Source organism: Aspergillus lucknowensis (genome assembly GCF_044049455.1).
Source record: "Aspergillus lucknowensis strain CBS 449.75 chromosome Unknown BJX67scaffold_68, whole genome shotgun sequence".
NCBI classification, from domain to species: domain Eukaryota; kingdom Fungi; phylum Ascomycota; class Eurotiomycetes; order Eurotiales; family Aspergillaceae; genus Aspergillus; species Aspergillus lucknowensis.
Genome location: NW_027263612.1, coordinates 125073 through 145115, shown reverse-complemented (window position 1 = coordinate 145115; position 20043 = coordinate 125073). Strand labels below are relative to the sequence as shown.

Here is a 20043-nt window from a genome sequence, read left to right as displayed (position 1 = left end):
TCTAAGGAGGATTCAGGGAGGCTTTGGCGGCGTCGCGGGGTTCGGCGGGATCCCCGAGGCTGAGGCAACTCCAAATGTCGATCAGATTCAAGTGAGCGGATCAAAACAACGGGTCGTTGGGTGAAGACGCAGCAAACTGATACCCTGGAGTGAGGACACTGTTCTCCCCTCGGTCCGATCCATCAGTGTAATAGCCAGGGAAGCCTATGCTGGAGTTCGAACTGGGCTGCTTCCTGAATTGTGTCCACCCCTTCCACGGTGATCGATTCCGAATCCTGATGTTCTGAGTCTTAAGCTACGTTTTCCCGGTCTGAAAGTAGGATTTGCCTTTGGGCGGGGGATTGGAGGATTGTCGAGGACTATATTAGTTACGAGGTCCAATTCTCATAGATTTAGAATTAGCGAATGGAGGTTCTTTTGGATCAGGTCTTGGAAGCCGTAAGATTTCTCGTCCTCCCTCTACCAACATTTGTCGATTCCAATATGCGATGAAGGACCTCAAACGAGTATGTTGTAGCCTCACCAGGTGAGTGCGGGTGGGGGACGCGAGCATGGGAAGAAGGGGCGCCTTCACTACTGGGGGGCTCCGAAGCGCAAAAACCTATCCCATATCTGCTTAGGCGACTCCCGCGAATCCGAGTGGCGGAACTTTGCACCGTGGACGATGCATAATGAAGCCAGTCTGACCCCGTCTTATCTAGTATTGAATGGGATGCTCATGGTGGCATTGTGTTGGCACCATCGAACAGGACATCCCATTGCGACAAGTCCAGCTCAGGTGCGACGGCGAGAAATTCCGACCATAACTGGTCCCAGTTGGGATCCCACGGTCCAGGTTCTTGGGATGGATCATTCCCACCCGCACCCGTCACGATGGAGTCAGCGGGCAGACCACCGCTTGTGTTTTCATAGATGTTTGAATGGGAGGAGATATTGGTGGCGGCAGAAGAAGACCCCGTTGGCGTTGGGACAGCCGGCGGTCTTGTCTCCAATGTTGACGTTATTAGACGTAGATTCTTCTGAATTAGTTCCTTGAAGCTACAAGATTCCTCCATGGACCGTTCCAGGGTCTGATATGCGGCGAGGACTTTGACCTTCCTGGCCTCGGCATCCGGTGCGTGGGGGTTGAAGGAAACATCTGTTGCGAGCGTCAACGCTGCAATGAAAACATGATGCACGACGATCCAAAACCGAGAGGGCCGCAGCCCAACCTGAGAAGGGGATATGTCCATCGAGCGGCGAAGGTCTAGCACAGCCTGTGCGGAGCGGACGCAAACCTCGCGCGAATAGGCGTATTTGGGATCTGCTATGCCTGGAATATGGTAGGGTCGGTGGAGCCGGCATAGACGGGTATGGAAAGAGAGATGGGAGGTGGTTCGTTGCCAGGTAATGTAGTGTCGCTCCGCACATAATCCTTCGGTTTGTTTGATGCTTTCCGGGTCAAGTTTGTAGAATACAGGGAGTTCATCCAGACAAGATCGGAACCGTGCGTCCAGAGCTAGGATTACGCTGTAGTCAGGTTCTTGTACTTCGGCTAGGACAGGCGGCATTGCATCAGCCACCTCACGACATATTTCTGCGAATTTGACGCGGTATATGAAACCCGTCATTGATGTGGGTTCCGATAAGGGCTGTACATTGGATATGCCTTCCGAGGTGATGTACTCGTCGTCTACATTGCTCGGGAGGTCGACACACATATGTTTCGGCTGAAATACGTACGTGCCTTCTTGATTGCCTCCGGCGAAAGCACTGAGCCTATAATTCATGAGCACAAATTGGATTATTGAGTTTACCCAATCTTACCAGTCAGTTGCAACCATGTTCCACCATATCCGCCTCTGGACTTCCGCTTCGATCATGTTGCAGCCCTCCAGCTGTCTCCGTTTACGGTTTTGTGGAGCGTCAAGACAATGAATCTGCATCGAACGCGCCATCCAATAGCACCGCATCCGAATTAAATGAGCTTCCACTGGGCAGCCGTTCTCATTGGAGACCAAATGAGTTAGAATTGTCATCGCGGCCAAAGCCGTCGTTGATGGGGGAACTTGTTGGCTGTCTTCCATAACGGATTGGGAAATTTGCATGTACGACTTAAAGGCCGCATCGGCTTGGTCAGGTGTCGCAGCCAGTTGCTGTAGGAGCTGCGGAGAGAAGACCAGAGCCGAGCCTGCGAATATGCTGAAAAGTAGAAGTAGTGTTGTGGGGTCCGGGGCTGTGTCGTCGAGTACATTGAGATATGTCTGCTCTAGTAAATTGCGAGTTGACGGGATATGGAGGACACCGATTGTTGGTTGCATCCTCCCGACAAAATGGCTGAGCAATGCCCTCGCCTCGCTTATCGGTGGAAGATGCGTAGCTAAAGAGAGACCATTCCGAGCCCGTTCATGGGCTGAAAACTGCGAATGGGCATTAAATCGTGTAAACCGCAAAGCTAACGGCGGTTCAGCCTGCAATAATGTCAGCAGTCCGAATCCACGCAGAGCCAAGCAGAAGCATACATCAACCTCTGACTGTGGCGTCCCTTTGCTGGGATCCGTAAAAACCGCCTGTTCTAGTCTCTTAAGTCGGCTAGATACATCGTCTAACCTCCTTCGCAGCGTTAGTATTCATTGTTTTCCCGTGTCACGTGGAGAAACTGACCTGATTTTCGGCCCTCCAGGGGGAGACTGGGGAGTTGCCAGTGTTTGGTCCGCGTTTCCATGATATAGGGAATTGGAGGCGTGTGTCGGTGGGCTACCAAACTGGCTTTTCCCGTCGTACTCGCACGGAATGTTCCTTTGAGTGCAGTTCGAGCAGGGCCGGGCGCGGTCGCACCGGCGCTTCTTTTGTCGGCACGCTTGACATGACGGAGGTGGCCTTCCCCATTGGTCGGTCATTCCCATGGGGACTGTCCGTTTCATGATGCGGAGTGAAGCGGATGAGATAAGAGAGGCATGTTTGGCTGAAGATTGGGGGTCAGGAGGAAGAAGAACGGCTGAGTTCCCTGGAAGGCTGGTGAGAGGCTTAGCCGAAATGAGTTTAGATCCACTCCAGCTTGGCGGCGCATGCCACGTGCAAGTCAAGCCAATTACCGATTATGCCTCCCGACAGGGTTCAAGAAGTTGTAAATTGTCCGGCAGTTCGACTCTCGAGATAGCGGTGGCTGAAATGGTCAACACGCTAGGGCTAGGGCTAAGGCTACCAGGGTTGGGAGAACTGTGGCGAGGGCCTGTACTGGGCAAATAAACACAGCCCTAGGAGGTTCTCGAAGTATAACCAGAGAGGTATGAGGCATTCCGGTTCAATTGTATTACATACCGGGACGAACAAGCCCTCTCCCCAAAGTATAACACGCTGAGAGTGCAGAGTGTACTTTATCTGATTGAACAGCCGACAGCATCCGCCATACCCAGAACCTCATGTCCACTCGTTAGCGTTCGGATTATACTTCCTTCTCGCAATTCCGACGTTGCTTCGATCACGTAGGTATTCGGTCATGGACTGACCCTCCGGAAGCATGTGTGGAATTCAAATACTTCACCTGTGCGTGGTCGTTCTGACTTTTATTCTTTTGTGACGCCGAGCCGGCTACCTCGCTCAATACCATCATTTTGCAAGTTGTTACTTCACTGTCCAGTTCCTAACCTCGATCAAATATGCCTCAAAAAGGTAGTCCCCAGGGGTGCTTCGTCTATCGGCTGTGGTGTCGGCTCCTCCGCCCTAGACCGCCAGAGAAGGAGAAAGCCCTGAATCTACTGCGGACTGCCTTTAAGAACACCGGGGAAACCTCGAAAAAGGGGATGGACATCAGTCTTAAAGAGTTAAAATCGCTCGGACTCAAAGTCGACATGTCAACTTTGAGGCTCGAAGATGAAACAGCTACTACTCTCACTGCGACTAGCAGTCCCTCCTCATACACCCCCGACAAAATCTGGGACGCCTTTACCCCGTTGACGCGAGAGTTCATGTCCCAGCATGGACTTTCCTTTGAGCCATCCGTTCCACCCACAGAAAAGCATGAGTGGCTGTTTCATCAAGCAACCATACCCAGCAAGGAGGCTGCCTGGGAGCTCTCCCACTGGTACAAACGGGCTTCGAAGCAGATGGGACTGAACTTCGCCACGCGCTACTGTGACGTGCCGCGGTACGTAAGCCCCCAATCTGACTCCTCAATCCAAGCTGTTGGTTATACTCTCCATCGAACACCACCGCTGATATACTATCGTCGTGGAGAGTTTCGTTCGCGCACGAATTCACCCCGTTGCGAGAGCTCCCTCCTGTCGAATGGGAGCCCACGAGCCGGGTTGTCAACCGCGCTCTGGGTCTCGTCAAGATAATTGTCTATAGCGAATTCCTCGCGGACCCGGACTGCATCCTCCAGTCCGAGTTGAAAATTATTCTCGCGGCGATGGCGACCTGTATCATTGAGAAGTGGTTCGACTTCAACCGAGGCCTTCGGGTACGTCACTTCACTTGTCTTATATCAAGATTAAGCCCACCCCGCTCGACTCGATGACACCCAAACGGGCGTGCTGGCTAACTGACTTAGGTTCTCCTGTGTTCACTGGTGCGCCCACGCAGGGGAAGAATCGTCCTGGCCCATTTTGACGGGTCCCGGCTGCGCATTCGCGTGTCTCATCATCTGCGCGCAGGTGCGCAGGACAGGGAGTGCTGGGACTGGTTTTCTAGGTACCTCGCGAATGACATTGTGAATGGGCCTCGTGCGGGGGTTGTCAAGAGGAAAGACTTTGAGAAGTAGTTGCGAGCGGCAGACTGTGTGGTGACGGCGAACAACCCTTCAGCTATGCATCTGACATGTATGAACTGGATGAATCTTGGTGGAGTGCAGCTAGTCAATGATTGAATGCTTCAGGACCATCCGATAACCCGTATGGGTGATCTACGTTCATTGCTCTCAGCCTCTTACAAACTTGCCTGCTCGATACCGTCCAACACCTTATAGACAGCCTTAATGTAAGCGTGGGCATTCGAATTCCCCAACGTCCCCTGCTCCATCCGGTTCATCGCATACGTAAACGTAACCCCGCGATCCAAATCCATAACCGCCAGCGACCCTCCCCAACCGCCCCAAAAGCACACCCTCCTCCCAGTCGGCATCCAATCCACCGTCCCATTCGCAAGCCCAAACCCAATCCCCATCTTCAGATTATCCCCAAGGATAAGGTCCGGCCCTTCCGTCTGCGTCTGGAAAATCAAATCCACCGTCTCGGGCTTCAGATACCGCACCCCGTCGACCTCCCCGCCCAGCGTAATGATGTCAAGTATACGGTTGAACCCCTTCGCATTCGAAAACCCGCCAATGGAACCGATCCCAGACCGCCGGAACTCAGGCGTAGCCGAGTACGCCGCCTGCATGCGGAATCCCATGAACGCCCTCACCGCGATACTAGGACCGCCGGGTGCCTTTGCCGCGGCCTCGAGGGCCTCCCGTGGAATCTCGGGGGCGGGGAGTAACTCTCCGATCCGGGCCCACTCCTTTTCATCGGTGATACCCATGTGGAAATCTGCGCCACGCGGGAGGGAAAGCTCCTCGCGGACAAATTCCCCGAGCGGCTTGCCCGCGACGCGCTCGATGAGCCCGTTCAATAGATGACCATGCGAGATCAGGTGGTACCCGCTGACAGAGCCGGGCTCCCACCACGGTTTCTGCGAGAGCAGCTTCTCCGTTGCGAGGGGGACATTGAAGAGCGTGTCGAAGTCGATCTCGGGTTCCCATGAGGGTAACCCGGCCGTGTGTGCGAGGAGATGTCGGACCAGGATCGGCCGTTTGTCCTCGGTGTCGAAGGCAGGCCAGTACTTGGCCACGGGGTCGTCGGGGTCCAATTGGCCGCGGTCGATGAGGAGGAGAGCGGCGAGGGCTGTGATTGTTTTTGAAATCGACCAGACGGGCACGATTGTGTCCTGTTCCCAGGGTCTATCGCGGGCGGGCGTTGCGTGGCCGCCCCAGACGTCGATGACGGGCTTGCCGTGGATGGAGACGCAGATGGAGGCGCCGAGTTCCTTTTCCGAGGAGAGGTTCTGCGCGAGAATGTCGCGGACGGGGGCGAAGTGTGGGTCGCAGTGACCTTGGATGGAAGTCATGGTGGATTGATTGCCTGTGGGAAGTTGAAGCTGAGGAGGGGGGGGGTTCCGAGGCTGGGTTGCGGGGATTGCCGGGCTTAAGAAGTCTTCAGCTGCACAGCCGCTGTGCACATTAGTGATCTAAGAGCTCTTCACTTGACGGCCGTCCAGCAGCGTTGAGTTGGGGACTCCGCAATCCGCGGGCCAACCCGCGGGTCAGCACATCCGGTTTAACAACTTTCATTGAACCGCTGTATCTCCAACCGAGGCAATTGGCAAAGATATCCTGGTGGCTTTCCCGGCATCCGACAGGGCGCGCATCCGACAGGGCGCTTTGGCCGTCCATTCCGTTCCGCCCTTCTCATCTCCTTCCCGGAGCCACCCTTCCACTGACTTGATCTCGTTCGGATGCTGGGGACTGAATTTACCGCCGCAAACCCCCAATGTCTCGGTTCATTTGTCGGGGCCTGGTGGGCCTTCTTTGCTCGTGGGTGAGCCCTAAGTTGAGTCTTTCTTCCTACAGCTACAACGTGGCACTTGAATCACTGCTCCCCGCATCATCGCCTACCTCCTCTTGTCCATCTTCATCATCCCCGCTCTCCTCCTCCACGTTGTCCTCCTCGCTCTCCTCCTCACCCTCCTCCTCCTCGCTATCTTCTTCTTCCTCCTCCTCCTCCTCCTCCTCCTCCTCCTCCTCCTCCTCCTCCTCCTCACTCTCCCCCTCACTCTCCCCCTCACTCTCTTCCTCTTCTTCCTCCTCCCCCTCAGACCAGTCAGCCCAACTCGCCGTATCATCCGACATATCCGGTTCGTCCGACGACTCAAACCCAACCCGCTGCCAAAAGCTCGGGTACCCCTCGTCCTGCCCGGCAAACAAGTCATTCGATATCACGGGTAAAGCGATCTTCTTTTGATCATCCACATGCACCATCCAGTCATTCTTGAAGAAGTCCAGAAGCAGGTGATACCCTTTCTCAGACTCACGGAACAGGATCGGCGGAATCAGCAGCTTGGGCGTGTCAATCTCGCCACCGATCTGGATCACCGAGGTGGGGCCCGCATCTGGCCAACAGGCCGCGAAGTTGATCGGAGGGATGGACGGGTGGCCTGACGGCTGCAGGAAAAATATCTTGTCGCCCTGGACCTTGATGTGGCTTTCGTTGATGCAGATCTCTTGTCCGAGGATCACGAGAGGCGTCCCGAAGAGCCGGCGCCAGGTGTACTTCCAGCATTTTTTGTAGTCGTCCAGGACTTCTTTGTCGTTCCATGCGTCGAAGGTCTCGTAGCAGTGGAACGCGCAGCACGGCTTCATCTCGGACAATTCGTCGGAATCGGGCCCGAACTCGTCGGGGGGGGCGCGTTTTACGAAGGGTACCTTGTCGCGTTTCTGGATCAGCGGTTGGATGTCGGACTTCGAGAGGCGTTTCAACGGTGGTTCGTTTGACTCATTAGTGGTAGAGTCTGTCATAATTGACCAGATATCGTCGGCCCTGGCGAATCGCTTCCGTATCGGAGTGGCCTTACACAAAGAGCGGAATGGCTTGCCTTGGATTTTACAGTTATAGTAGTCCAGTGCGGCTATCATTCCACAGTCCGCGGTTTGGATGGCCGGAGATCGCTTGAACCAGTAATCGTACCCGTTCGTGACAAACTCGACCCCGCGGAAAGCCTTATGGAGATAGAGTGGCGGCTCTGTGGATTCCCTCTCGATAGCCCAATGAAGTGAGTTGGCGCGCTCGAAGAAATCATGCGCGTCCTTCGTGAGCTCCTCGTTAAACACACTCTCCCCGGTGAGGTAGCATGCTGTGCTGAATAGAGACGACACCCGAGCATCGTGGATGGCATTTTCGTCTTTGAAGACCAGCTCGCTGCGAATGAAGACCTTCTTATTGTCAAGGAATGGATGACCCTCGTGCTCCAGTCTCTGGTCGAATATCACGCACTGCATTTCCTCCACGCTGTTAAGGTTGACGTCGCCGACGCGCAGGGCAGGACTGCCCACTCCCGCGGTGAGGTATATTAGAATCGTAAACTTGGATATCTGGGACCGGGAACCGTCGTAATACGGGGTGTCGAGATGGCTCGTAAAGCGGTGGTCCCCAGGAGAGAATCGATTGCATCGGAAGACGTAGTTCACGAATTCGAACGACCCGTAGAGGGTTCCGCCAGAAAGATAATTAAGAATACCGCTGTTTCGGACAGCCCTACCGAGAGCTTTGCTGAGGAGCGCCGAGTGGAAGATAAATCGCTCTCCGCCGCGAGTCCCCTTGTTTAGCGGCGCCGTGTATAGATCCAGCGATGCCAGCTTCTTTACCAGCGCAGTCTCAGGGCCCCGTAGCGTGCATGTATAAATTTCGCGGCCCTCTTCAAGGTGGCGGGGCGTAGAGAACGATATCCCAAGATCCTGGCTTCTTCTCTCGATCCATCGGTCCAGAGGAACGATGTTCTCAAAGTTGTGATATGAGAGCTCCCTCGGATCCACGAATGCAACGAACAGTCTTGGTTCTTCGAATATCAGGGCGAACAGGGGTGCCAACCCGGGGTCAGCTTCATAGTCAATGTTCTCGATTATCTTCAAGGATTTGAAACTGGAGGATGGACAGAACGAGACGTCCATCCCACCCACCCGCGTGGACTCGACCGACTCGTCTATCACCTCAACCATACCGTTGAGGATGCGCTTCTCGCGTTCGTCGGCAAGGTTCCGCCATGCCGCAATGTAAAGGTCTCGGACGCCGACACCCACGATGTGTTTCATCTCCTTGGATAGAGAGCGATACGTCTCTCTCCCCTTGTGCACATCGGCCAGCAAACTCTCATAGAAGGGTAGAGACCGCAGGCGCACACTGTCAGGATCATCCTCCAGAGCGGATTCGAAAACAAGCGGGTGAACCCCGCCACCCATCGCGACTCCGGAGACAATATCCGCCATGATCTTCGAGTCATCGTCCACATGCTTCCCGATCACGTTTCTGACCTTGGTTTTGTCGATCTGAGGTTTGCCTTCGCTGGAAATGCTGCACCACTTTGCGCACGTGCTGCCGCGGAGGGGCCACTGCAACGGGGTGGGCGACTCCACGCGCTCGCGCTTTTGCTCCGGAGCTCCCCCATCGCTGCCCTGAGAGAGCTGTCGTTTCCTCGTGCTGTCCATCTTGCTTTCACCTGGTTGTGCTTCCCAAGCAGAGACAAATGGAGGAAATCCTGTCGCGTTCACTCCAGGCACCAGCACCTCGTATCGGCCTCAGCGTTGATGCACGTGACTCCTAACGGGCTCCAGGCAAAGAAACATCAAAACATCAGCCTCACCCCTCAGCAAGTCACCAGAACTCCAAGTCTCGTTGTAATTTGTCTTTATTTGAAGTCGAGTCTTATTTCCCCTCGCACCCACCCTCCAGCTGGCGCTGCGAGCACGATGGAGAGGCTTCCACTAGAAATCTTGCGGAGTATATGTGATTCGGTAAGACGTTTAATCCCCTTCGTCTTCAATCTATCTCGGTCGATGACATGTTCCAGGTTTCCCACAATAGTTGGCTCGGCCTTTGCGCCTTCCGCTTGGTGAGCCGCGCTTGCTGCCACGCCGCGGCACCGGCAGTCTTCCACACCATCACCGTAAATCTCGACCATGACACAATGCAAGAGACATTGTTGGGCTTAACCCTGGTACTGGGCATCATCATCGACGATATGCACGCACACTCAACCTCGTTTCTTTCACGTTGCGGACAGACCCTCGGGAATGGGTTTGTCTCCGTCGTTACGGGCTGGAGGCCGACTTCTTCGAATTCATCCCTCCAGCGGCTGTAGAGGCATTCATGGAATCACAGCTCACTGCTGCCAGGATTCAACGATTCGGGGTTGGAACACGGAGGCTACTCATGTCCGAATATGGAGCCGAAAGTGGCAGCTGGTGGCCGCGTTAATCCCCTGTCTTACCACCTGACGGAACTTAATTACGGAATTTACGAAATGTTCCCTCCTTCCCTGCATCAGGCTATTCTGCGGCACCATCCAAACTGCCTTCTGAACATCTGGACCCCCGATCAGTGTATTTCACTCGTCCAAGGAATCCAACTGGGACTCCTGCCTGGTTATCATACCACCCAATGCTCCACGACCTTATTCAGTCTGGTACGCGGATGCCAACGCGTATCAGAAGCTTTACGGCAACGTGTCCCCCCATTTTGGACCGCGAACATGCGGGTAGGATGGTGATGGACGAAATTATATTATCCCGTTTATCGCCGGATCCCCCATCTCAAGCACCTTCTGATCAATCATTCCATGTGGAGGATACCAGAAGTCCAGAGCATCTCGCAGGTCGAGCAAAGGTGCCAAGCACTGGCGACAAGGGTCAGTCCGCAACCACAGACCCGTCTACAATCTATCTCTTCAACGGTATCGGGCCGGCGGATGACATATTACTGCGACTGACAGAGAGTCTCGACCTCTCGAGCCTGCGATCACTCGACATCGCACCCTCGTATGGGTTTGAGGAAACCGTCTTTGCTCAAGCCGCGCGGCGTCTCCCACATCTTGAAAGACTTTTTATTACTTTTGCTCGTACGGGACTGGTAAGCCATGCCTGGAGCCCCGTCCGGGCGATTATGTCGATGCGGCCTTTGAAATTCCTCTGCCTTCATGGTCTTCGAGATGTCTCCCAACTTCATCTGGTTCTGTCCCGCCATGGGCCGACGCTACATGGTCTCATCATCGGAGGTGAATCCTCTTACGTTCTTAGCCCCATTAAAGTGGGTTCTTCAGATGTCACCCAAATGGCCGTATCCTGCCCAAACCTGAGAGAGCTTCGCTTAGAGATAAAGCGGCGGGGCGGTAGTGTCAACGAGCGTCGCATGTATGAATCCCTCGCAAATTTTACCGCACTACGTAGTCTGATCCTGGATCTCTATTGCGATGTCCAACCACTGACTTCGCCGCCAGATTCGAGTACAAGTCCCTCGTTGCTGCGTGAAATACTCGTCAACACTGCGACAGACAAGGAGCTAGTTGAGTCCATCCAGAGAATCATATGCTCTAAACAGAAGGGAAGAACACTCCGAAATCTCTGCTGTGTACCGTTTGTGCGTTCCACCATCCTACGGCATGAAGAATATGTTCACGTGCATCTTTGTTGGTCGTACCTTTCTCGGCGCGTAGACTCCGACGAGGATTGGGGGATAGTGGAGGTAGGCAAGGCAGCACGAGAGCTTTGAATCGTCCTGCACGGCCCCGTTACACTGTCAAGAGCTTTGAAGAGAACTATATTTGAGCTGTGGCCTGGGGAAGGTTTATGGGAAGAGCGCTGGACGAGCTTTCCGTTGCACAGTGACGAAAGAGAGGGTTCATAGTCCCACCGCCGACAGACACACTAGGCCCGCTCAACACGCCGTCTAATGCCTCACCCAAGAAATCAGTCATTTGTCTGCAGGAAATATCGGAGTCAAAGCCACCGAGATTCTGACATACCGCGAGCAGAGTTCTGCAATAACGAAGATCTCAGCGGTCCCACAGATGGGACCGCATTCATAGAAGCTGCGAAGCTATCTCTGCCAGTCGACCGGCCTGTCTGACTCCGGTTGATTTATGGATTCTAAAGAGGTACTTAAAGGCAAATGACCGAACATCTGAGTGGTTGAGTGTTTCTGCAGCAATGTGGTGAAGTGGGTGGATGGCAGCGAGAATATCTGAAAACAGTCAGCCATGAGGGAAAACCCGGAGAACCATATAGGGGAAGCTGACGTGGAGTCCCATCGAAACTAGGCACCGAGATACAAATTTCAGTGCAGAGGTCACGCACTACAGCTCGCGCACGAGATTTAAAATCGACATCAAACCCGAGCCCGGAGCAATTCTCCAGAATCAACTGGTTCACCAATACCCTCATCATCCGCCAATTAAGCCACGCCTTTGCGACCCAGAGATTTGCGTAACGATGCTGCTTGCCTGAGAAGTACACCTTGTCTGCGGATTCAGGGGCGGGGACAATTTGATACGCCCATTTCACCATGGCGCTGAGCCTCCAATCTTCAAGGTCAGCGTCAATCGCGAGAGCCTGTTCGCAGATACCCAGGGTATCGACAAGTCCGTGTGCAATTGCCGCCCGAAGATTGATTAGCCGAAAAGAAATTTCGCTAATAGATCCCGGAGTGGCAAGATTCCCATCCTTCCATGACTGCCGGAGGGTGCTTGTTTCAAAGCCGTATGTTGTGTTGACTAGGGCCGGAGGGACCGGAAGCTTCTGCGCCATGCACGCTACGAGCTATGGTGTGTCAGCTATGCCGGGGCATGTTGAGGAGGAGGGGGTTGGTATGCATAGGAGATGGCCACATGGTGATGCCTACAATTTGTGATCGTGCGTGGACGTAAAGCTGTCCCCCGCGCTCTCGGGCGAACTGGTCCTGGCCTCGAAGCTGGAGTAGAGTTAATGCCCCAGTAACATGGGCTGTCCAGTACCGGCTCTCATCGATTGTCTCAAACGAGACTATCTGTATTAATTAAGGAGGTCAGATTGATAGAAACGAAGTCAGCCGTCGGGATTTTACCTCGAACAAGCCGAGCAAGATGACGGCCATGAGCGTTGTGTCCGCCGCAGCTGCAGTGGGATCAAGTAACGCATCGTTCAGCTCTGACAGAGCGATGCAGTACCGTTCTCGCGATCGGGAAGCAATTTGAGGCGCGTAAGAAGTATTGGCCAGCCCCGCCATGCCGACCGCTTCAACGGCAGCACGGAGAGCCTCGCAGGATGTACCGTCAAGATACGATTGACTCAGCCAGTCACAGGGAGTATTGGCAAGGTAAGGACCATCATAGGTGTTATACTTCGAGAAGAAGAAGCCCGCCGCCAGTTCTTGAACTGGAAGCGATGGATTGTAGTATATCGTTTCGCGCCCCTGGTCCAGCTTCAGTGAAGAAGTTGTTGACACCCGACGGGCCAGGCGAAGCGCACGCGATGATTCATCACGAAATAAGACGTCTCCCAGATCTCGATAGCCGGGACAGACTCGATTCGACTTCTCACATTTCAGGCAGCGTGGTTTCCGCTCATCACACTGGCTGGGTCAGTCGTTCGTCACAAGGAGTGTACTACAAGCACAAGAAGGCGCGCAAACCTTGATTTTCCGGCGACGACACAGTTCGCAGCCTTTGCTCAGGGCACCGTAGTAAACCATTCTGAACTGAACGTGCTGGAATGAATATCATGTTGCAGCTGGTGGAAGATGAAGCAGTGATGGTACCGACGCTGCGAAGGCTGAAAAGCACCTGACCTCGACACTCGAACCCTTTCCATTTAGGGCTAGGTTCGCACTCTTCCCCTCGATTTGGTATAGCGCTACACTGCCTCAGGCCTCAATTATGGTGGGCACACGACCCAGGACCAACAAAGAGTCCATGCAGCCCTGTTGCTGGTTATTCAGCTGGTGATATATCTTATGTGTGCGGAGTAGATAAACATAGGAACAGCACGGTTAAATCAGGGGAATACCTGCTAATCATGGCTTCTCAAGATTATCCTAGAACTTGAACGCGTCAAAACAACATTTACAAATATCAATTCAACTATAATTCCCCAGGACAGGAAGAATGGGGGGCTGTGCCTATCCAGCAGTCTCTGCTCGTTCCATTGCTTTATATTACACAATAATATGATATAGCTCCTTCAGGAAGAGGCGTTGGTGTATCCAAGTACTTCCTCTTGTGAATGGAAGCAAGATATATATATATACAATGAACATTATCATCGTTACGGCTGACTCGCAGAATGCATACGACACCCTTCCCCTCAACCCAATGCTCAGAGACTGAAGTCACATCTCATTGACCTGCATATTGGTTCTAGTTTATCTTACAAATACTCTGTAAAGTCGGTATTGAGTGCCTGATATGACATGCGCGAATGTGTTCGCTTGGCTGGTCAATTGGTAACTTATCTGGGGAGTCCCCACACGCACGGGACAACAGCCCAGAGAGCTAGCCAACAGGCTGTGGCATTCATTCTGTGATGGAAGTTGATGCTGTCCCTTTCTGTCTCACCTGATTGGCTGTGGTTCGCGGCCCTGCCAAGCAATACGATTATTATATAAGCTGGCCTTCATTTGGCTGTCGACACACAGTAGCTAGCAACCAAGCGACTTCGTTCTGGCCCAACAAGGAGCAGGGAATTAACTCATGTGAGGTTTGCAGGTCTTTCACGGCGCCTACATAATGCAGAGACCGATGGAGAAAGGTTCGAGCGCAGGTTGCGCGAAGGCTATGGCTTCTTTGGACTTGAGGAGCGCGAGGCATCCACGATGCCGGACGAACAGATGAAATGGCAGCGGCTATCAGAATTTGAGTGCCTTGAACCGTATGACTAGAGCTGGCACACTAGCTACGAGCCTGTTGGCGACGAAGGTGTAATTGGGATATGTCGAGTGGTAGTGTTTCTGATCTCGGAGGTGTTGGAGCCATCCCGCACTGCTGCGTTTGATTGTTCTCAGTGATACATGGAATAAATCAAAGTCAAAGAAAGACCCCGGTACGTAAGTTGTAAGGAACGATATTTCTACGGTTTCGTGGATTGGAAAAGTGTAGTTCACGTCTCTATGTCAGGGAAGGACAAGTGTTTGATCACACTTTCGAAGGCACATTCGCAGTTGTAGTTCCTCCATATCGGAACGAGAACCGCTCTAATGTACACATGGCCATTCTCTTCAGTGATTCTCGCATCTTCCGCTTTGCAAACAAGTATCAGTGGGAGTCCTTGCGATATCTCTCCGCCGAAATGTTTCGTGATACCATGTCAAGCTTCGATTTTTCCAATACCTGTACCAATGACCTCGTCCAGCTTTGGCATTGCATTTTGCTCCACAACGCAGAAATGTCAGATGATGTGTAACAGCATCTGATGAACCACACAGTGCGAAATATGAAACAGTCAGTGGGAAACGTTGAGTTCCAAGCTCTTTTAAAGCAAGTCGCCTGCTTGGGTAAGGAGATCCCACAGTGATTCATGGCACGTCCAGTATTTCCTGCGAAACATCTTTCCAGAGCACAACATGTTCAAGTAATTATTCATAACACAGATAAAGTCACTGTGGTCACATTCATATATAAGATGGCTATTTCTCTCAGTACATTCATACACAAGCACAAACCTGTTCAAGAACATCAACAAGGGAAGACCTATAGAGCGTCTTGCTCATGAGAGCCATGTTTCCACTTCATCAAGTCAGCAGAGCCATGTTTCAACGACAAGACAGCTGGCCAACCACATGCGGAAGCGAACTTCCGAGGTGGGCCCAAATTAGCCTCGCGAAGTTTCTTCGTGACCGTCACCTCCAGAGGAATCTTTCGCCATCATACCTTCTATCTGCATTGCTCCTTACTATGGGCCACGGTGGTTACTGTAACTTACTTAGTATTAGCCTATTCATGATACTAGTGCTCAGCAAAATTGGAAATACGCACCAATTATTTCAAATTGTTGAGACATTTATAGAAGACAATGCCACATCAAGAACAAGCCATATTAAATGCGGATGGGTGGTATACTGCCACAGAAAGATGGTGTTACTGGTGCTTACATTCTAAAAAAGGGGGTGCCAATGCTAATGTCACCCCACTGTACTAAGAAAGCCAGGCACAGGACCGCACAGTGCAGCGCCTCAATAACATGGCACTAGATCCACAAGTGCTTACTTATCTGAGACGGTGACTTTTGACACGCACCTCCATATTATAGGATACCTAAGACCTGGATCTTCGCTTCAGCCGAAGAAGATGCGTAGGGTAGATTCTGTCATCTACAAAACTTGAGATAAGAGGATGGTGGAGCAGTAGATGGTGGGTAATGTGGAGAGCAATAGCGGAGATTCTGAGTACGAGATGATTCTGAGATCTTAGCCCAATGTAATATACTAGCTTTGCGGCTGTCTCCCCCCAAAAAAAACCGGTTTGACAAAGTAAGCTGCGCATCAAACAAAGGTATCTGCAGCTTGTCCGTGGATATTTTTGTCACCCGCAGTTGCAGTAGTCAGCGCCTAAGATTTCTTGGTCGCTCAGCCCCATCGAGGCTCCTAACTTACATACATTCGCTTGCCTACCAGTAGTATCGGATGGCGTTGGGTATACAAGTAAGTCCGATAAAGATGGGATATTTTTAGCAATACGCTATTTATACACTGCCTACTCAATCCACGCTCGGTCCCGAAGTGATCCCAATAGACTACTATATAAAGTCTGTATTGATCAACGAAGTTTGAAAGAATTTCCTTTTAAACATCAGAGACTTCCTTTTACAATAACTATTCGACAATATCTAAACTACACATATACATTTATCTTCAGCACATTCATCATATTCTCGCAAGATGCAGATTTATTCGATCGTCGCTGCTGCTACTCTTTCCCTGGCAGGTACTGCTCACGCTTGGGCTCAGGCTGCAGACGGAACCTGGATTGCAAATGGAAACAGCTACATCTTCACAGACAGTAAGTGATCTTCGGAGGGAAACGACAAGATCATTCAAGCTAATCATGTAACCTGTAGATCTGCAAAACAGATGGGAGGTTGTCGAAGCATGTACTATCATGAACACGAATACATGGCTTTCCAATTTTGAAGATTGCGCTTACTGGGTAAATAGCGAGGGGCTTATCGCTCATGGAAGTACGTATTCCTAACCGGCTAGATAATATTCCTAGCATCGCTCTGACAGTATACTATAGAATGCAGGCCTGCTGTTAGGCCCGTCGGTGATCCGGCCCACATAGTTCACTGCGAGTAAATTAGGGAAGAGGTTGATTTGTTGAGCTATATATATAGGCTAGACTCCCAGATATTTATTATCACAACGCTATTTTTGTTGGCCCACAATATCGCCTCTTGGAACTATATCAGGCCGGTTGGCCGTTTGCATATGCGCTGGTATGATAAAGGGAAGCAATATGGAATATGCAGGAGAAGGAGGCGCCAAAGGAATGTAGGAATCCAGAAGATACTGTGGAGTTTCTAGCGTTTCTTTGTGTGGAGGAACATAAATATGGGGTTCTGCTCTCTGCTGGATTCTAACCTTTTTATCATCTTGATCATCTTCATATGACTGTCTTAGAGGTTCTAATAGATTGTTCTGCTTGCCCCTTCAAATACTGGCCGTAGCCGACAATTTTCTCCCGTTTTTGTCTTTACTAAGCTGCATTTATGGCGCGAAGCGGTTACTTATCCTTGATGGCCATTCAAGTCATCAAACTGCTGAATTTGACGATTACTGCCAGGAGAATACAATTAACTGTCTTTGTATACCTCCACATACATCTCATCTCCTTCAACCGCTATATGTTAGTGTTTTTGGACCGCTTAAATACGCGTACGGCAAGTTGGTTGAGGGCATGATGGTGGCCGGAAATAATCATATTGATAAAGAGGATTTCCTATATCTACATCTTCCAGCTTTATTCAAAGGAATATATGCAATGGCGAAGGATCTGGTCATAAACCACTTAATCAAGACCGGGTGCTTGAAAAAAATTACCTTTCAACTTCATCCAGCACAGTTGATATAGCGATAAAAATGCGATCCGATCTGCAAAAGACTACTCGGTCCTCACCTGGTTTTAGGAAGATGGACGTCAGGCGTGCGTTGCAAGCTTCGATGAAGAGGGTTGACCATATATGACTGGTAGGTCATCCTTGTAATCACACCCGGATATGTACCTCGGAGTGTGTGGCTGATTACAATATCGCTGGGGAAGGGCATGATTACAATATAATATGTATCGGCCCGACCTTATATCAAGCTAAAGGCGAATGCACTTCTCGTTCCTGCCCAATATCAGCCGGACCGGAGCCCTGGAAAAGCGATCTTCATTGTCCCTCGCAACGACGAGACGCTCATTGTCGGTTCGATCATCCAGCGTAACAACTGGGACTTGAAGAGCCTGACCATCGAGTCTCCTGAGGTCAAACAAATGTAGAAAAGGGCTACCAAGTTCTTAGGTTGCCTTGAGGACTTAGCTACGAATAGAGAGCCAGAGGGAGGACCATTCGCAAGACGACTCCGACCCTTCTCGCACTCGAACGTGCGGGTTGCAGCTGACAACCGTACGACTTCCTGCAGGGTTGTCCACAATTATGGCCATGGAGGATCTGGATGGACTCTGGCGATTGGATGTGCCTGGACATGCGTGACGATCATTGAGAAGATGCTCCTTGAGGGGAAGTCTGGTTCTGTTGCAAATGCCGGGGTCTGGCGTCTGCTTCTTGAGTGATCTTTCTCTCTACCCTTTTTTTCACTTTCTTTTAGTCTCTCAAGTAACTTTTATCTGACCCTATACACTCCTGATAGTACAATTTATGGATTTATTGCTAGGAAACAGTACTACCGACCAAAAGGTGGATGAGATTGGGACAAAGATAATCATTCTCTCAGCGGTGGGATAGGACAGTGAGAAGTTATAATCAAGACCTTTCTACTGCATGTTAGATATTACTCCAGCCAACTTGACTCTTAGAAGCCTACTCTTTGGGAAAGCAATAACACTGGCGGATCCTCATATAAAGTCGGATGATGAATTACTCCGTCACCAACGATCATTGGCCGTTGACAGTGTCTTATGCAGCCACGCGTGCAGAGTCCTCGTCATCTCCTGGATAGCCCCAGACTGGCAATGATAGCCTGCAGTCCCATTAAAGATATGGAGCGTGGCCAGATCTCCAAGCGCGCCCTTCACCTGCTGTGGCTGCCCCGGGAAAATACTCTCGTACTCCGCATCCCCGACAAACACAGGGACCTTGATCTTGTCCACCACATCCCCGATATGATATTCCTTAATCTTGGTGAAGAACTCCGACGGCGACTTCGTGCGCATTGCCCACCTGCCATAGTCCAAGCCCCATGCAGCTTGGCCGGGAAGCTCACCAGCTGCCCGCCGGGAGAGGATCTCACGATCGAATTCCGCGTACTCCCCCGCCTCATACAGGGTCTTCAGGTCAGGCGGAAGAATCCCCGCAAAACCCAAGTATACATCCCAAACGCCACCGATCAGAATCACAGCCGCAAACCGAGGCTCAAAGGCTGCCGCGCGCGCAGCCAGATATCCGCCAAAAGAGTTCCCGAGAAGAACAAGCCTGTCCGCGTCGACGACATCTGATATTTCCGGGGTGGCGAGCAGGTAGTCTACCACGGGAGTCACGACGCGCTCCTAGTCGGGGATGAAGCCGAGGTTCTGGTTCCGGTTGACGGTGGGCTGCCCGGGGCCTTCGTAGGTGATGCAGTTCCAGCCTCGGGCGAGAGCGGGTGCGACGAAGTAGTGGTACAGGTCTTCCTGTGCGGCGTCGAATCCGTTTCCCAGTACGAGGGTTGGCCGTTTCTGCTGCCGTGGCCGTTCGCGGTGCTTGCTTTCGAGTGCTGCTGGTGGTGGTGCTTCGTACCAGATGGCCTCGACGAGGAAGTCGCCCTCCTTACTGGGGAGAGTGAGGCGTCTGCCCGGGATCGGCAGGGCCGCAATGGCCTTGTCGAATGCAGCGGTTTGCTGGTCCCAGAGGGTGGTGAGGAGCGGGTTACTCCAGTTCTGGTGGACGTATTCGTCGGCTCGTCGGAAGTAGTGGGAGGCAGAGAACCACGTGTCACGCACATTGACAGGGTCAAATGCGTTCTCTGGGGCTTCTGCTTGCGCCTTGGTCTGGTTGGCGAGTTTGATCCACTCGTGCACGTAGGAGTTGAAGTCACCGGGGATGACGTCTTTCGCAACGCCCAGGACAGGGCCAATATCTGATCCGCCGGTCAGGGCATTCCCGAGGGCAATGACGAAGTTGAAGTTGAAGGTGGAGTCGTTGCTCAACTGGAAGGTTGGGTAGGGGTTGGGGTTGTTGTCGGCTCGGGCGATTGAGCGACAGGAGGCAGATGTGGCCACCTGCAGTAACGGATAGATATAAGTAGCGAGCTTCATGATGAGGATATTGATGGTATTCTGTTCGTTTTGCGAGAACCCTCCCTCTACTTATAC

General features: G+C 52.1%; 7 protein-coding genes across 7 annotated transcripts; 2 read left to right on the top strand and 5 right to left on the bottom strand.

Annotated features, from left to right (window-relative positions):
- Window positions 1-716: 716 nt before the first annotated feature.
- Window positions 717-2903, bottom strand: BJX67DRAFT_375320 (Zn(II)2Cys6 transcription factor; the record flags this gene model as incomplete). Its single annotated transcript, XM_071031677.1, has 4 exons — window positions 717-1758; window positions 1807-2450; window positions 2502-2571; window positions 2644-2903. The coding sequence occupies 4 exons, from the start codon at window positions 2901-2903 to the stop codon at window positions 717-719; spliced, it is 2016 nt and encodes a 671-aa protein (XP_070881410.1).
- Window positions 2904-4823: 1920 nt separating this feature from the next.
- Window positions 4824-6295, bottom strand: BJX67DRAFT_297674 (serine hydrolase domain-containing protein). Its single transcript, XM_071026918.1, has one exon. The coding sequence runs from the start codon at window positions 6082-6084 to the stop codon at window positions 4906-4908; it is 1179 nt and encodes a 392-aa protein (XP_070881409.1). The 5' UTR covers window positions 6085-6295; the 3' UTR covers window positions 4824-4905.
- Window positions 6296-6586: 291 nt separating this feature from the next.
- On the bottom strand, window positions 6587-9214 carry BJX67DRAFT_385682 (uncharacterized protein; the record flags this gene model as incomplete). The annotated part of the gene is made up of 1 exon (XM_071033917.1): window positions 6587-9214. One exon carries the CDS (start codon window positions 9212-9214, stop codon window positions 6587-6589), a length of 2628 nt encoding a protein of 875 aa, XP_070881408.1.
- An 802-nt stretch (window positions 9215-10016) lies between these two features.
- On the top strand, window positions 10017-11393 carry BJX67DRAFT_297645 (uncharacterized protein). Its single transcript, XM_071026917.1, has one exon. It carries the CDS (start codon window positions 10167-10169, stop codon window positions 11271-11273), a length of 1107 nt encoding a protein of 368 aa, XP_070881407.1. The 5' UTR covers window positions 10017-10166; the 3' UTR covers window positions 11274-11393.
- Window positions 11391-13277, bottom strand: BJX67DRAFT_297633 (Zn(II)2Cys6 transcription factor). Its single transcript, XM_071026916.1, has 6 exons — window positions 13170-13277; window positions 12603-13109; window positions 12402-12545; window positions 11800-12319; window positions 11527-11744; window positions 11391-11450 (listed from the first exon to the last, which is right to left on the bottom strand). Exons 1-5 carry the CDS (start codon window positions 13227-13229, stop codon window positions 11584-11586), a joined length of 1392 nt encoding a protein of 463 aa, XP_070881406.1. The 5' UTR covers window positions 13230-13277; the 3' UTR covers window positions 11391-11450; window positions 11527-11583.
- Window positions 13278-16281: 3004 nt separating this feature from the next.
- Window positions 16282-17246, top strand: BJX67DRAFT_366459 (uncharacterized protein). Its single transcript, XM_071030406.1, has 3 exons — window positions 16282-16530; window positions 16589-16708; window positions 16768-17246. The coding sequence occupies exons 1-3, from the start codon at window positions 16410-16412 to the stop codon at window positions 16824-16826; spliced, it is 300 nt and encodes a 99-aa protein (XP_070881405.1). The 5' UTR covers window positions 16282-16409; the 3' UTR covers window positions 16827-17246.
- A 1372-nt stretch (window positions 17247-18618) lies between these two features.
- Window positions 18619-19986, bottom strand: BJX67DRAFT_391280 (alpha/beta hydrolase family protein; the record flags this gene model as incomplete). The annotated part of the gene is made up of 2 exons (XM_071034761.1): window positions 18619-19239; window positions 19279-19986. 2 exons carry the CDS (start codon window positions 19984-19986, stop codon window positions 18619-18621), a joined length of 1329 nt encoding a protein of 442 aa, XP_070881404.1.
- Window positions 19987-20043: the final 57 nt, after the last annotated feature.

What these genes read in the sequence shown, in the direction of transcription:
- BJX67DRAFT_297674 (XM_071026918.1), bottom strand. Translation starts at nt 6,084, where the DNA reads ATGACTTCCATCCAAGGTCACTGCGACCCACACTTCGCCCCCGTCCGC.
- BJX67DRAFT_366459 (XM_071030406.1), top strand. Translation starts at nt 16,410, where the DNA reads ATGCAGATTTATTCGATCGTCGCTGCTGCTACTCTTTCCCTGGCAGGT. An exon ending in CAGCTACATCTTCACAGACA is followed by an intron (nt 16,531 to 16,588) that starts GTAAGTGATCTT and finishes TGTAACCTGTAG; the next exon opens with ATCTGCAAAACAGATGGGAG. An exon ending in GGGGCTTATCGCTCATGGAA is followed by an intron (nt 16,709 to 16,767) that starts GTACGTATTCCT and finishes AGTATACTATAG; the next exon opens with AATGCAGGCCTGCTGTTAGG.
- BJX67DRAFT_297633 (XM_071026916.1), bottom strand. Translation starts at nt 13,229, where the DNA reads ATGGTTTACTACGGTGCCCTGAGCAAAGGCTGCGAACTGTGTCGTCGC. An exon ending in GTCGTCGCCGGAAAATCAAG is followed by an intron (nt 13,110 to 13,169) that starts GTTTGCGCGCCT and finishes TGACCCAGCCAG; the next exon opens with TGTGATGAGCGGAAACCACG. An exon ending in TCTTGCTCGGCTTGTTCGAG is followed by an intron (nt 12,546 to 12,602) that starts GTAAAATCCCGA and finishes TAATTAATACAG; the next exon opens with ATAGTCTCGTTTGAGACAAT.
- BJX67DRAFT_297645 (XM_071026917.1), top strand. Translation starts at nt 10,167, where the DNA reads ATGCTCCACGACCTTATTCAGTCTGGTACGCGGATGCCAACGCGTATC.